Source organism: Plutella xylostella, chromosome 31 (assembly GCF_932276165.1).
Source record: "Plutella xylostella chromosome 31, ilPluXylo3.1, whole genome shotgun sequence".
Lineage (NCBI taxonomy): Eukaryota > Metazoa > Arthropoda > Insecta > Lepidoptera > Plutellidae > Plutella > Plutella xylostella.
Genome location: NC_064011.1, coordinates 4,053,626 through 4,070,561, shown reverse-complemented (window position 1 = coordinate 4,070,561; position 16,936 = coordinate 4,053,626). Strand labels below are relative to the sequence as shown.

General features: G+C 36.7%; 2 protein-coding genes across 5 annotated transcripts in view; both read right to left on the bottom strand.

The window, feature by feature from the left end:
• LOC105397116 (pleckstrin homology-like domain family B member 2) overlaps positions 1 to 11,938 on the bottom strand; it is a 77,679-nt gene extending 65,741 nt beyond the window's left edge. For all 4 annotated transcript variants that reach the window (XM_048632208.1, XM_048632210.1, XM_048632207.1 and 1 more), the window contains exon 1: positions 11,663 to 11,938. The gene's annotated coding sequence lies outside the window, so the exon portion shown is untranslated. The remainder of the gene's footprint in view (positions 1 to 11,662) is intronic.
• A 1,676-nt stretch (positions 11,939 to 13,614) lies between these two features.
• On the bottom strand, positions 13,615 to 16,326 carry LOC105397144. The gene is made up of 6 exons (XM_048632352.1): positions 16,180 to 16,326; positions 15,093 to 15,764; positions 14,708 to 14,760; positions 14,380 to 14,479; positions 14,029 to 14,084; positions 13,615 to 13,758 (listed from the first exon to the last, which is right to left on the bottom strand). Exons 1-6 carry the CDS (start codon positions 16,309 to 16,311, stop codon positions 13,734 to 13,736), a joined length of 1,038 nt encoding a protein of 345 aa, XP_048488309.1. The 5' UTR covers positions 16,312 to 16,326; the 3' UTR covers positions 13,615 to 13,733.
• Between the last annotated feature and the right edge of the window lie 610 nt (positions 16,327 to 16,936).

Below are 16,936 nucleotides of genomic sequence, written 5' to 3'. Positions count from 1 at the left end.
GAGTTCGGGGGAAAGTCTCTGGTGGATTTCCTAACACAGCGTCGTCGGTGCCAAATGTTTCATTTCCCCGGCGAGTGCATCCGTCGCCGTTATTTATAACGCAACTGGTTATAAATAGAACTGATACGCGAACTGAACTGGGTGTGATTGATTCATTACGTAGTTCTAGTCCTAACTATAGTGTTACTTGTTGCTTCTATTATATATATTTTATTTTCATAAAACAAACTTTTTTTTTCCTATGGAAATAACGCGCACGAATTAATAAAATAACGGTTCTTGACAAATATGATCTGTTGGGAATATGTGTTAAATAATTTGAAAATTAAAAAATATTAGGTAAATTATTCATTATGGTTTTGATTAAGTAAAGTAATTTAATTATCAACATTGTAAATCAACTCACAATGATCGTTACAAGAAAGCATTGTTTTTAAGTATCAGGAAAACTCTACCTATTCACGATAGCTACCACTTAAAACGAAATATCGCAACCAACGAAATGAGGCACAATGAGTTGTGAAGTTATTAGCGAATTTCACAACCGTTGCCCCAGATGATGTATGTGCGAAGTGTAGATGTTCATTTGTTCACTGCGCAATGCATTGCTGATCTGTATTGAACTGTGTTATTGATTGATAATAACGTAATAAGTAAGAACATCATTAAAGGAGAACATCTGGTAGCAAATGGATAGAGACAGCCCAATAGATTGTAGTGAGTGGCGTAGACTGAAGGATGCCTACACTTTTAAGGTTGAAAATGGCTAAGAAGAAAAATAAGATCAGTATAGTCATCATAATCAGCCTGTTTTAGTCCACTTCTGGAATTATGCGTCTCCCAAAGAGACTCCACGTCACTTCGTTTTCGGCCTCCCTCATCTAACCACTGCCGGCTAAGGGTCTAAGTTTGTTTGCCCAGCGGACTGGGGGGCGTCCAAAGCAACGTATGCCACAGTTGACAGGGAATGCAATCTCGAACCCAGTAAATCTCGATCTCGCAAGATCGAGTTTGCATTCCCTAGCCACAATACTCTAAGCCAAATCCGAATATTTTTAGTTATGCATGGTCCTGTATTAAAATAAGTGAACCTAACGTACATTTAAATATAATCCAATAACCCGTTTCAAAGCCACAGTGAGAGTTCAAAATACATACATAATGCGTTACTTATAGACAACTCTTATTGTTATGCGTCCGCCAGTCCGTCCGACGACGCGGGGGAAAACCTTCGCTTTGTCATTGCACCGTGAATAATTTAAAGCACTTACTTACTATACGTTTTCGGAATTCAGTAACGACAGTAGTAGTTCCTATACATACTCAGGGTGTTGCAAATATATGTACTAAGCCGAAAGGGGGTGACTCAGGAAGTCATTCTGAATAAGTTAGTATACCGTATGTATACCCTTTTTGCAGCAGCCTGTATGTCAATGTCAATTTTGGTTGGTTACAATCGGGTAATCCATATCATGCGGGTACGCATAAATTATGGCCAATTACTAATTCGGAATGGAATACATATGACTGTTTACAATTTAATTCCATTTGTAATTTTACAACCACGCACAGTTATTTTCGGTAGCTTAGTGCTAACATTATGTTATAAACGAAGTAAACATAATTAGTATTTTAATAGCAGCACAAAAGAAGGCTGTCATTACCTAAAAAAATATAATTAGGTATATTTTAATTGAACCAACCTTCAAAATTTGTAAGTAGTAAGTATGATATTATTATAATAAGATCATGATATGTCATGTCATTGCGTGTAATGGACCTACGCTTTCGTCCTACACTAATCACAAATTGTTCATAGTCAGTTACTAAAAAACCTTCATAGGACACCTACATTTCAATGCCGGCGGATTTCACTTATCGTGATCAGTTAGGAAAAAGGAAACGTCCCCTAATCCTTTCATATAAAAAATAATAACATAAACTGCATTAAAAAAAACTCGAAATTACTCTACGTCTACGAAATTACTGCGATCTTTTTTTCTCGGGGATGTAAGTATTAGGTTCAGAATAATGTTGTATTGATATAAAGGCATACTAAAATTAAAAACCAATATACTTATATAAAAACCAATGTATAAACCCTACCAACCAATGTATATAGAAAGCTATGAAATAAAATCTAAAACCAATCCGGCGAATAATAATAATAATATTCACACATGGCCATCCGACCCCAAGCTAGGCAGAGGTTGTGTTATGGGTATTGGACAGCTGATATATATCTACACAAATACATAGATAGATGCATATTAAATATAATTATCAACACCCAAGACCTGAGTACATATATCTGTGTTTAAACAAATATCTGCCTCAGCCGCGAATCGAACCCGGCACCTTCGGCTCAGTAGTCAGGGTCACTAACCACTACTCCATTCGGTCGTCTAAAACTACTACTAAAACCCATCCGCTGAATCTTAAACAAATGCATCTGTAGCAACCGTCAGCCTACTTACGACCTCAGACTCCATATATCTCCCATTTGTGGGTCAATGCTGATTCTCCGTATCGACTATTGTAACACCGAGGAGATGTGGGTTGAAAAATGGGCGTACAAAATTGAGCAGATTAGAAAATACTAGTCAGTGTGTCTCAAGCAGTGTACAGTCAGCCAATCATATAGGTTACCGCCGGCAAAACACTTTGATCCTACGGAAAACTAGAGCTGAAAATATTCTAACTAATATTATAAATGCGAGATTAACTGTGTCTGTCTGTCTGTTACTCTTTCACGCCAAAACTACTGAACGGATTTGAATAAAATTTGGTATGTGCATATGGTCTAGACCCTGACAAAGAACACAGGCTACTTTTTATCCAGGAATTCCCACGGAAAAACTTTTTAAGGCGAAGCGAAGCTCGCGGGAACAGCTAGTCGATAAATAATTATAAATACTTTACGTAATACTGTGTAAACATAAGTATTGATAAAGTTTAGTATTCTATCTTTCACCTACGAATTTTGGCAATGACTTTTGGCCACTGTGTTTGATACTTCAATTAATAAGCTGCTCAAAATAATTTATTTCTCACCAATGGGGCACTAGAGTCAAGTTCAAACGTCACACAGTCACTTCATTGGAAAGCCATAATTGATGCCATATCATCAGCCATCACAGTCTCATTAGGACTATAACAATCCTATTGTAATGTAGGCATTAATGTAATAACGTCTATTGTGTATCACCTATTCAATAATTTTAAATTCAGGCTTATTATTAACGTAAAAGACTATTTTCAAAAATATGAAAAGGTGGAAAATGGGTGTTTTATTTTCTCTTGCAATGGAATGTAGTTTAAAAAAGCCGCCAGCTGAGTATATCTATCTATATGTAAATTTTAGGCAATTTACAGGGGAAAATATTTTACTGGTAGAGATATATTTTTTTCTATCTAATAAGCCATTACTTACAAATAACATTTGTTTAAAAAAATAATAATGAAAATAACTTCTGATAATATACTTGCTGAAAGTAATCAATTTAATTTAAATGTCCTATCCGATAATTTCAAATCCTTAAGCATTAACAATGATCTGTTGGGACTTGTACAATGTGCACAGATACAGACCTACCATACCTATACTTATTCGGTAGCCAGTATAAAATCTCTACCAATTACGTTCAAGGTATATTTTTTTTCGACTGTACTTACTGACACATTTTAAGAGCACAAAGATTATACCTTTCATACGTTACATACGTCGCCTCGCACATCAATGGAATGGTGGATGCATTAGAAAGTAATGATGACCGCACGACCCGGCACCTTATTGTAACATTTTACCATCTATTGCCATCACTTTGAATGTGACACTCACGAGCAATGAAAAAGTTCCAGTGTCATAGTATCAAACTACATAGTTACTCCTTCTAAACGGAAGAAACTAGCTAAATGGCGCCGTCTGCAATATTGAAGTACATTTGCACATCAAAATATTACCAACTAAAAACATAATATTTTTCAAATAAAATTCCAAATGAAAAGTTTTGGAAAAATTGGGGTCATTTGGTGTCATTTGAAATTTTGACATTTTGGAAGTGGAACTTTTTCATTGCTCGTGAGTGTATGTTCGGCCCACTGACTGAAGCAGTTGTTTGCCTTCTGGGAGCACAGCCTTAGATAGGTACTCACCCAAAGGGTAGTCATCATCATCACGACCCATCACGTCCCCACTGCTGGGGCACGGGTCTCCTTCCAATGAAGGAAGGGTTTAAGCCTAGACCACCACGCTGGCCAAGTGCGGGTTGGTGGACCCCAACACAAGCAAGCTTGTGCTGAGAGAGTGGTCGGGCAAGTGGGCAACCCGACTGTCAGATGTTTTCAAGCTGCCCGAAGGCCTCTGACTAGGCTGAACGACAATGGGTGGTCAAAAGCCAAAAACTATCTGCGTATAAAAAATAATCTGTCCAAAGATTTGCCCATCCTGCAACGTTGATAAGACTGATAAGAGAAGGTATCTAGGGGACAAACAACGTAGATAACATACAGCGTCTCGTACTTACCATGTAACCTACGGTGTACTGCTTAGATTAACAATATACGAAGAAGATGGTATTGTAACCAAAAACAAAGCAAAAACTGCCAACATTATATTAACTGTCAAACAGTTTTTAGTTCAACCTAATGACAACCATTGCACCTGTGAAAAAAGTCACAAATCTTCTAACCGAACTAATTCAAAATAAGAGTCTTTTGCATTGACTCTCCATCTTGTTCGTATAGTTAATCAAAGATCTACGGTGTTCTTGTTTTTTTAAAGTAACATTTCGTAGCATACGCGATCCTAATTCGCGCACATAAGAGTCAAATTTGTATTCACAACTAGCTATCATATCTAGGATAGCTTTGACGCAATTTTTGTTTTAGTAGGCGTTTTAGGTCGTAAGAGTATTGAGGTCTTTGTGAAATATACAAACAGCAGAGGAAAGACTATAGAAAAAGAGATTAGGTACGCGTATATCTGAAAAAAAGTTATATAACCTCAGCCGTAGCTTAAAAACAGCTGACAGTCGGGTTGCCCACTTACCCGACAACTCTGTCAGCACAAGCTTGCTTGTGTTGGGGTCCACCAACCCGCACTAGGCCAGCGTGGTGGACTAGACCTAAGCCATTCCTTCTTTGGAAGGAGACCCGTGCCCCAGCAGTAGGGACGTGATGGGTTGTGGTCTCAATACAAAAATACGTAAGTATCGTGAGTGATTCTGAACTACGAAATTGATCATGGGTGTACTATAATTATAGATAGCATCACATTGCTATACAGGGCTTTGCAAAAGTCTTATACTAAGCCGAAAGGCAGTGAAACAGGGGGTCAATATGAAAACTTAAATATTACGACTTTGGAAATTCACGAAAGATTCTACAGATATTACTTTTGCTACACCTGTATAGGGAATGTGGATGCCAAGCTCTCGTTGACCTAAAATCCCTGCATTCGCGCTTGTTTACTAATTCACAATAAACTTACAGCCGAGTACTTTATCTTTCAATTGAGCATATCAATATAAATTCCTTGCTCACATGCAAAGTATGATAATGTTCGTTTCTTAGAACTGATAGTAACCAGATGACTAGACGCACTGTTATTAAAATAAACACACACCAAGTTAAATAGTATTAGTTTATAGTCTACAGTTGAGTAGGTCTCCTATGAAATTACGTAACCAAAGTAAAAAACCCCGATATTTAACACTAAAAGTTGCATAACTTTCGAATGGCTAAGTCAATTTTGATCAAATGTGGCTAAAAATACAATGGAAACACCTTTTAACCCAAAAAATCGGCTCTCATTTCATAGGCTAGAGAAAAGTTCCATCTGCAATTGCCGTTCCAAATGTCACTCGAACTATTTTATTGCTCGAGTAACTATCAAAATATGCAAGCTGAAGTGGCAGTGGGTTGGTCATATCTGCCGATGAACCGATAACCGTTGGGGACTCTCCACTCGGGAACACGAGTTCTCTAGTGGAGACCACGAACAGGTAAACGCAGCGTTGGTCGCCCTCCTGCCCGCTGGACTGACGACCTTAGGAGGGTGGCGGGTAGTGGTTGGATGAGGAAGGCCGAGGACCGAGTGTTGTGGCGCTCCTTGGGAGAGGCCTATGTCCAGCAGTGGATGATTATTGGCTGATGATGATGATGATGAGTACCTATATTTGTACAAGCGAGAAAGATTTCTGAGAAACATAATAAAGATGGCTCCGGTTCGGATCGATTTCGAATGTTTATAAATATGTGCTTACGTGGCATAAACGTGGCACAACCACCAAATATACTTTAATATTTATAAAACTTCGAAGAAACAGAGTTTTTGGGGTCATCAGAGCTTCTTGAAGCTACAACCTTAATAAGGACACCAGTATATGTAACGAAATAATGTTAGCTGATCTAAGATTTCAGCGTATACATTAAGAAAAAAAATCAATTTTGCCGTGGGGAATCCGGGATAAGTTGTTATCATTACTTGCTTGGCGCAGCCGTTTAGTCATGGAAGAAGAGCAATAAGTACATAATATTAGGAACTGGCTTGGTTTCCTGCACAATATGTATAAAATTATCAAATTAACATCCTCATCGTTTAAAGCGATCTCTTCCAGACAATTTTTGCTCCGCAAACAAACGAGAGCAGCTGAAAGCACTCTGTAGAAAGCCAGGTATAATGATGACGAATTCCTCGGCAATTTATTTAAACCAGGAATCAAAATCTCGGTGAAATTCCAGCGTTTACTTACTCGGAACCTGTTTTTCTTGTTCCAAGTGGATTATTACGTTATTATTATATGCAAATGGGCGATCGCGACGAGTTGTAAAATGGATTCGTACTAAACGCACCTTTACGTATTAAGCCATTAGATAAGCTAATCATTGTTAGTACGACCGAGTCCGCGTTGTTCTATGTTGTTAGTGGTGTTAGGTAGGTACTTATGTTTAACCCTCGACGAAAAAGAGAGGTGTTGGATTTACGTGTCTGTGTATCTGTCTGTGGGTTGCTCCATAGCTGAATAATTTTTCGATTTCTTTTGGTTGGGTCATAAGGACTCATAGATAATGTACCCCGAGTGATCTTAGCCATGTTTTACCAAAATCGGCTTAGCCGTTCTAAAGTTTTGCACAAACTTTTAATGTTGAATGTCGAGGTTTTTTAACGTTGCTTTGGTTATCTTAGTAGTCTTAGTACTACTGTGAATGCTAAAGTTTCTAAGCATTTATTTGTTAGTTAAGTACTTGAAAAAATGCCGGGGACAATATTATAAATTAACTATTGGGTACCTACTAGGGCATGCAATACCGCAATACCGGTATTCGTAATACCGGTATTAGGGACAAAATTCACGCTTTTTTCAATACCGGTATTGAAAGTTAATACCGGTATTGAAGTAATACCGGAATCGGTCTTTTTTAGGCTATAATAAAGCGATTAAGATATAGTATTCCTATGTACTGTGAAAGCGCACTTGTTTCCAACCGTTTGATGCAGTTTTCGGCCGCTTGATATCTACTATTGACCATGCGTAAACGGACACTGGATGTAAATATATATTTTTTTTGTAAAATTATAACTCTAATACTCAATTCTCGTAAAAATCTATTACAAAAAACTGAATTTCATTGCTTTTTCTCGTTTTATTTTGACCTATACGACCTTTAATCACAATATACGCTATTTATTACAAGGAAATCTAATACCGGTATTAATACCGGCATCCCGGTATTGAGTTGCAATACCGGAACTCAATACCGGTATTGAAAATAGTTCCGGTATTGCATGCCCTAGTACCTACCGAGTAAAAAACATGTATGTTTCACTTATGTGAGCTAGGCTACATTTAAATTTCCCATTTTCCAGTCTTGGTGTTGGCATAGACTATCCGTGACTATTGTCATGTGCGCGCCTAGCTTTGTGTATTTAGATGAGATCATCATGACAGCAAATGATTGTTTTACGAAGGTCCTCTAGAATATCAATGTCTTGTCTGGTAAATCTGGTAATACATACTTATTTAACTAGTTTAAACTTTGTAATGGTGGCAAAACTAGTTTAAGTATTAGTTTAGGGCTATATTTGCACTCTGGCACTCTGTGAGTTAGAGCATAACCAGGGATTATTGGTTGACTTTTGATACATCTGTCAAGAATGTAATATGGAGATGACGTATAATTAATGAACCAATGCCTGGTTACGATGTAATCGACTATGGCAAAATTGGAGCTTAGACAAGTAAACCACCATCAGTGGTTGACATACATATTATCTCTGTTGGCACTGTATTCTTCCACTAGTGGACATAGGCCTCTCCCAAGGAGCGCCACAACACGTCGTAAGTCAGCGGGCAGGAGGGCGTCCCACGCTACGCTTGTCTTTACGCGTATTTTACTTTAACAGAGGTTTTAAATTAGTGTTGGTACAGTGCCACAAACTTATCTGTTCCGGTGAGAGCTCATGTAAATGTCTAATATTTATTCACTGTATAGGATTTTAAATTTATCTGTAGTGGTAATTCGCCCTTGCGATTTTAACTAAACCATCTAATCTATATATTATTATATCAATATAGAATTCATTAGTAAGTTATGAGATATGGATTAATTTAGTTCGCTCTTACCGGAACAGATAAGTTAGTTGCACTGTACATGTACTTTACGCATTTCTTATAATGTAGAACCATGTTTTTTCAAATGTCATTGAATGCAATGACCATTTTGACGCAATAGGCGTTAAACCAAAACTTTTCCCCAGAGACAAAAAAAGAATTTAAAATTTCACAATTCGAACAAAATTCTGTCACGCGCAAGCGCAATCTTTTGTTTACAAAGTTTAGTTTTACATCTGTTGTGCACCTTGTTGCGGAGTGATAAGGGGCATTTTAGCTTGTACAGTAAAAACAATATGGCGGCAAGGTCGCTCACGTCCAATGAACCTGAACTGGCGAAAGATGCTGAACAGATTTACGAGTAGAATTATATTTTTATATTTTATAATATCGTGTTTTGAACGCACTCCATACTCTTTGTCATTATCAGTGAGATTAATTTGAACTTAATAGACTGGAATTAAGGGTTAAAATCAATTGTAATCAATCTGTCTTCAACGGTAAAATGATTAATGAGACTTCACTTCCTCATTCTTGAAATCCTTCCTCACAACAATATATATATATATATATATATATATATACTAGCTGTTCCCGCTTCGCTTCGCCTTAAAAAGTTTTCCCGTGGGAATTCCGGGATAAAAAGTAGCCTATGTTCTTTCCCAGAGTCTAGACCGTATGTATACCAAATTTCATTCAAATCCGTTCAGTAGTTTTGGCGTGAAAGAGTAACAGACAGACAGACAGACAGACAGACACAGTTACTTTCGCATTTATAATATTAGTTAGGATATATAGTAGAGTAGAGTAGAGTATTAGGACAAAAAATCTAATTATATTATTGTTATTTATAACACTGATGATCTAGTACGTCTTACTCTTCTTGAGGCTGTCTTCAGTTAGGAAAAACTATTTTCCCATCTGTTGTTGCAAATATCGAGTAGTTGTATTCTACCTCTAGCTATAACACCAAAATAAATACCTAGAGGCGAAATAATTACGTTAAATTGTCATTTTTATGAATCTTATAATTCATTTCCAAAGTAGGTTCAGCCCCCGTATTATGTAACTCCGAGTGGGGTTGGTTCGTGTAAAATGGCTGACAACTTAGAGCTTTATTAATTAATAAGTTTTTACGGACTTATCTGATTTCACAAACGTTTATGTTTAATGTATGGATATATTGGTAGGCTTCTTGCATATTTCTTTCACTAATATTTTTGGTGTTTTCGGTTAATAAGTCTCTAAGTTGATACCAATTATCACCGGTTGCTAACTCTCAAAAAGTTACAAAATACGGGGGCAGCTGAGTTATAAAAGTCCGAGCAGTCTTGTCACAATCATACTGTTTGTATACATTTCGAGAGCACCATGTATGTGTCGATAATTATTAACTTTATGAGCCAGATGCACTCCTGAAGTTGTCACACAGTCATTAACAAGGAGTAATGACATAACATGGATAAGATACATTTTTTTTTTGTAAAATAAGATTAACATGATATGGATGACATGTCAACCTGCAATGGACCAGTGTGGTGGAAAATGAAACTACTGAAATATACACAGGGTTATTTTTATGTAGACCTGATCCTTTCAGGAGGTGATAGAGGAAGGCTTTTTCAGTCGATTGAACCCTATAATGCATTATCAGAAACTTAATAACCATTTCTAAGATATTTAATATCAAATATTTTGTTTAGTTTTGGCCAAAATTTTAAATGTAAAAACATTTTTATCTGGTTACAAAGCTAAAAGATGTATATCAAAAGAGTGTACAATAATAAAACATATAATCTATGTCCACCATAAAATATAGTGCCACATCCAGACATACAATCACTTCCTACATGTCATCACCAGCTATAACTATACCACTTGCATCCTGAAGTTTGTCCTAATTTTCAGCAGCTGTGAAACTGCTTAGATTCAGAATATACAAAACAAGATGGAGTGTCAATGCAAAAGAAACATTTGAATGCAAATAACACCCCACTTCTACCAGTGAACCCTTATTTTCATATAGTTAAGTTAGAAGATTTGTGACCTTATTTAAGTTGGTTTTCATTAGGTTGAACTTAAAGTTGCTTTCTTTTTGTATGTGACACATCATCTTGTTGGTATTGTTTATCTAAGTACCACATGCATCCTTAAGTCTGTCCTAATTTCAGCAGCTGTGAAACTGTGACTTCGTGAGAGAAAAGATGAGGGGATGTGTTATTTTAGATTTTATTGCTCTTTGATAGATTTTATTACTGCTGCAGATTGCATCAAGATGTTATTGGATGCCAATGGTGGAATAGTTCTATACATTGGATGCCGATGGTAGAATAGTTGTATAAATATACAGGGTGTCCGGCTCATGGACCTATTTTTTTTATTTTGTGAAGAAGAGGACATCTTTAGACTTCTCGTAATTTTTGTCAATTTAATAATTTTATAAACAGTAGGGAAGTTAAATTACAAAACATAATAATAATATGCTCACAACTGTAATCTGTAATCCCTCAAGGGGTAGTAAGAGGTGACTCGCATGCGATCCACTCACTTTCCCTTTTCATTTGTACTCACATGATAGGTTGTGAGCCACAGCTGTAAGTACGCTGAAAGAATTCATATGTGGCAGGATTTGAACACACAAATGAGAGCAGAGACCTTATCCATAACAACTCAGTTATTATTTTAGTAATTTCAAATATTTTACCCTTAAAAAAAAACAAAATGGAATGATAAGTTTAATATACTTACTCGTTTGCAGATAACTTAAATACTTATCTATTTTGTTGACTGTACTTAAACTTATTCCGAAAACCAAACTCAACATGCAGGTAGGTACGCATCGACAAAAGGTAACTTAACCAAATCCGGCGAGCGAATGTAAAATACAAGATTTTATCATCAGCATTGAGGTCACATTATAATTTCGCAAGTTTCCACTGCCATGGGCAAAATACAACTTTTTTCGCCACCCACTTTGAGCTCGCTTTGGACACTAGTTTTACCATTTACGTATTTAAACTAGATGAAGTAATGTTGAATTAACTTACCGAGAGTAGTAAAGGAGTGTAGCAACAGCGCCGGTCGACGGAATCACCAAAATAATCACAAAAAATACACGAAAACACAAGTTCTTAAACACACTTAGTAATAGGCTACAAAATCACAACAAGACACAACACAGCGGTGAATAGTCATTTAACTCGTATGTAAATAAGTCGAGACAACTAATTGTCTTAATAAAGGGACGGGAAAAGATAAAAGTTTCAAATAAAATAAAATGTAAACAAAACATCCACAAGCAAACACGTCAAGCTTGCGGAATGAACAGGAGTGAAGTTAGCTGCGAGGTGCCGTCATGATTCATGACGCTATTTTTTTGGTGCTGCTAGTAATAATAATGTTGTTTCTACTTCAGTAGTATTTTTAAAGCCAAGTCAAGCAAAACATTCCTTTATTAACATGATGCATCTTAGTTATCTGAATAAAGATTTTTTTTTATATAGCCTAGTTTGTGTCCTACTGCTGGGCGAAGGCCTCCTTATGTTTGGTCCAACGATCGCGATCCCCCGCAACTTCGGACCACTCAGGTAGGAACTTGTCAATGTCGTCCCGCCATCTCCGCCTAGGTCTTCCTCGGCGCCGACGTCCGTCACTGGGCACCCACTCGGTGACAACTCTGGCCCACGGGTCCGGGTTCATGCGACAGACGTGGCCTGCCTAGGCCCACTTCAGCTTTGCGGTCTGTGCGCCCACGTCAGAAATTTGAGTCAAGGAGCGTAGCGTGGTGTTTCTGACGCGATCTATTCTTCTGACACCTAATATGGTACGCTCCATTGCTCGTTGGCAAATCTTGAGTTTGGACTTTTGATGTTCGGTTAAGGACCAGGTCTGTACACCGTAGGTTAGGACGGGCAATATGCACAATGTCGATGAGCTGTCGCTTTAGTGACAGAGGAAGGCTACCCTTCATTAGCTCTTTCATGGACCAAAAGCTCTTCCAGGCGTTGTCGATTCGTCTTTCGAATTCCTTGTCTTGCCTGTTTTCGAAGGATGTTTTCGAAAGAATTATAATAATTATTATTATTAGGTATTATTTATATAAAAAATATATATTATTATTATAAATAGTGAGTAGAGTTAATTTTAGTAAACTCAGAGTAAATTAGAGTAAATCTACTCTGGTGGACGCGCAACCTTACAAATGTAAACATTGATCCGCCGTATTACAAAGTGGTTCTGTTTTGTCATTCATGTTGGGTCATTCTAAACCACTTTTGTTCTACAAATATTAGAAATTTGTGAAAAATAAATTTGATCCTCCATAGTTACAAGTCACGTTATTAACAAAGTTTATGTCAAAAATAATTATAATTATATATTTTTTCGAACAAAAAAGGGTAATGACCCTGAGTCTTAAATCCGTCAATTACCATTTAAAACACCCGTTCAATGTTGTACAAACTATTTTCGGGTCGTCTGTGGTACTATTACTTTTATTTATCGTTAGTTTAGTTATTTAGTAAGATTTTTCAGATTATAGCTGGTATTACTAATTATGTTATATGGCCTGCGCCTGAAGCTAACTTCATTGTTGACATACATTCCGAAACAAAACCAAGCTCAGCTGTAGAACTGAATTTATTTGGAATTTTCAGCCATCACACAACACGCATTATTAATATTTTTTGAACAAAAGCACAAATTAAATTAAAAATTAAATTTAAAATGAGGTGTTTTGTAAAAGCACCATAAATCCGTACAATGTATGATTAAGTTAGGTTTATTTGGTAATGCTTTTTGAATGCATATCTGAGGAAACGGAAACCCTAATATTATTAAATTTTTGCGCCATTTTTCAAAAGATTTAAAAAGTAAATTAGTGTTTTGGTTTATGTTTGTATTATTTTGAATAAACATCTGGCTGGCTGAGAGATTTTCTATAACACGGTGATACGAGATAATAATATGAGAGAAAGTTGTCAAAGAAATAAAAGTTTTGTTACAGTTTAATTCATTTCATCACATTTTTATTTCATTTTCTGCATAGCAATTAAATAAATAAGTAGGTAAGTATCAAGAATCAGTCCAAAGTCGTCGTTATAAATTATTTATTTTTTCTTAGTGGTGCGCTCTTCTCGCTTGTCTGGAAATAAATAAAAATAGGTATATATTAGTAAATTATAAAGATTAGGTAAGTATAAGTACTTATTTTTACTACTCAGGTGGACGGTGGTATATCAATAGCAAGCAAAATAGCGTAGATAAAGAAACAATATGAACATGGCGACAGTTTAACCGGAAGTAGATAGTAAATACCTAACTACTTAGTACTTTACTTAAAATTATTAAAAATGAAGAAGTTATTATTTAAATAAGTAATGTTATTTGAAACAAATTGAAGGTAGGATCCTACCTGAATTTGGGAGAAAACCGACGTCTCCTGGTCTCATTAGCATCAACAGCAGCATCCTGAAAACAATAAAATATTCTTGAGACCATGAAATAAACGTTGTCAAGATTTAACCGAAAATGGGAGTGTTATCACTTTATTTGTTAAAAGAGTATCTGCCGCAAGGTACCGCTGTGAAGAATGGACTCATCGTTTTTTTTAGGAAATGAGGCTAATTAAGTAAATAGTTGAGCTTAACCGATTTTCATGTAGGTACCTACCTAGGTACTTAATTAAGGTACATAAAAGTCGGTTAACCAGAGCTCTACAAAAGTTTTACCGACATAATTTTTTAAAAAGATGTTAAAATATTACCTGAGCTTCAGTCCTCAGCTGCTGCTTGGGCGGTCCGTACTCTTGGAAGCCGGGGGGCCCGTACTCAAGGAACCCTTCAGGTAAGTTCTGCTGTACGGATCTGTGACAAATTATATACAGAATGATAAAAGGCGCCACAACAGAGAGGATAGAAAAGTGTTTTTGACAAAATCATCATAATCATCACGTCCCCACTGCTGTGGCATTCATACGACATCCATTCGAGAGAGCCAGGGGCAGTTACTTACACCCCTTTTCTTAATTTCAGTTCTTTACTATATTACTTAATAGGTATTTTTAATAAAAATATATCAATTCTATCACATACCCAGAGTTTTCCTCCACACTCTTCACTTCCGCAACAGCTTCGATGTTTTGTACCTGAAATAGCAATAGGTAGGTACATAAAATATTACTACTTCAGTTAGCCTAATAGACCCCTTTTGATTAAATTAATCCTTTATCTAATAGGATATCTCTTTGTGGCAAATCACCTCCTCTAACAGGCCTTTAGGGATTACAGTCGTGAGCAATGCTTATTTTAGAGAGTAAACAGGAATATGAAGAATGTTCAAAAAGGGTTTAGAGAGTAGGTAAACAGGAAAATAAAGAATGTAAAGAATTTATTTGTCAGGTTCTGCCTAGCTTGGGGTCGGATGGCCGGGTGTGAGATGTCCCCACATATAACATATACATATATACATATAAATTACCTGTTGCGCTTTGATTTCGTTTTCCAGATTGACTAGAGCGTCTTCAATACTCCGCACAGCACCAATGGTCTCCTCTCTTTGCTCTTCTAGAGTCACCACCACACTCTTGCCCTCTCTTTCTTCCACTGCACTGACAAACTGACTGTTAGCATTTTCGTTCTCTTCAACAATCTCTTCTGTTTTCACAACGGCGCTTTGGTTTTCTTGAGCGATTACTCCGGATTGCTCAACGTTTTGTACGATTTCAGTAACAGCTTCAACCAAAGCTTGTGTGGTGACGTCGGATTCTACTTCAGCGACCAAGTTAGCTTCGGTGTTAGACACAGCTGTGACATCTTCGTTGATCTCTTTGACATTCTCTGTGGTAGCATCAGAGGATTCAGCAACAGTAACTTCCTCAACAACTTCGGATATTTCTTCAGTGACACCAACTACTGTTTCGGTTACAGAATCAACTATTTCATCATCAGCAATGATGTTTGTTCTGATTTCAGCGAAGTTACGTGCAATGGCCAGTTCTGGAAGCTCTTGTTTGGTGATTTCAACGACTTCGACGTTCTTGTCTTGGACTTCAGTGGTCTTTGGGGGTCCGTACTCCTTGAGGAAGTCAGAACCTTCAGCTTCTACCTGAAGGGACTCTTTCAGAGGGTTGTCTGCAGGTTTCGTGGGAGCCTAAAAAAATTCGAAAATTAATAATATTTCTATGAACCCTGATTTAATAGGTTTTTTACATGACATGAGTGGTTTCATTGAGCTCTTATGAATTTCTTCGACCGTGGGTATTCTAGTCCTAGACTTCTAGGTCCTAGACCAATTACCAAGATGATAGAGAACCTCAGTTTGCATGATATCGGTAAAAGTAGGGAGGAAACAAAATGGGTAATTTTTCTAAAATCAGACAGAAAGTTTCTCTAAAAGAGCATGTTTGCTTCTTTATTTCATAATGATTTTTTGTTATAATAATGAAGTTTCAGATATTGTTAGAGAAAGCTACTTCTTGTAGATAAGGTTGGTTTAGCATTAAGCCCACCTTTGTACACTTTTATATGTAACATTTGTGCAATTAAGTAATATATAAACCACTTACAGCGACTTCTCCGGGCAGATAGAAGGCGGGTCCTGCTGGCTTCCACCCGCTGGGCAGATAGGGACCGGAGCCCGCGGAGACCGCCGACAGGGCTAAAGAGATGAGAAGTACCACCTGCAAGGAGAATATCATGAAATAAATAAGATAAAGAGTCTATATTGCACACCATAAGATTATAGCAAAAATGATGTCGACTCCAAACAAGTTATGTATAATATCAGATTTGACAACCGAGGATGGTCTTAACCTCAATGAAGATACTTTTACAGATACCTACAGCAGTCAGAAAAGTATTAGCAATAGGTTTAATGATAATTGTTGATAACATTACTATTAACTGCCGGTTTCTATAACTATCTATCCATAACTGGTAGTTACTTTCATACGATTTTGACATAATGAAAAGTTACAATCTGTCAATTGTATGAAAGTAACTACCAGTTATAGATAGATAGAGTTATAGAAACTGGCAGTTAGTCCTTTTTAAGCTGATTTTAACATTCTGAAATTATATCAGAGGACTATGTAGTTAGATGTTTCTTGTATGGTTAGGTAAATGATGATTTGATTTGATGGTCAACCATGGAAATGCTGATGATGAACTGATGACTGATTTTGATGCATGGTTGATGATGACAAGTTCACAAGTTTCAATCCATAAATTCTATCTAGCTGATGATGATAAAAATTGCTCAAGTTCCACTGTACCTTCATGATTGCCGAAGTTCTAAGATAGTTGAGATCGTAAGATGTCGAT

Bases quoted from the DNA above. Each gene is read 5' to 3' on its own strand.
- LOC105397144 (XM_048632352.1), bottom strand. From the start codon at position 16,311: ATGATATTCTCCTTGCAGGTGGTACTTCTCATCTCTTTAGCCCTGTCG. The intron at 14,480-14,707 runs GTATGTGATAGA...AATTTGTCACAG, and splicing joins AGTGTGGAGGAAAACTCTGG to ATCCGTACAGCAGAACTTAC. The intron at 13,759-14,028 runs GTAGGATCCTAC...ATTTATTTCCAG, and splicing joins CGGTTTTCTCCCAAATTCAG to ACAAGCGAGAAGAGCGCACC.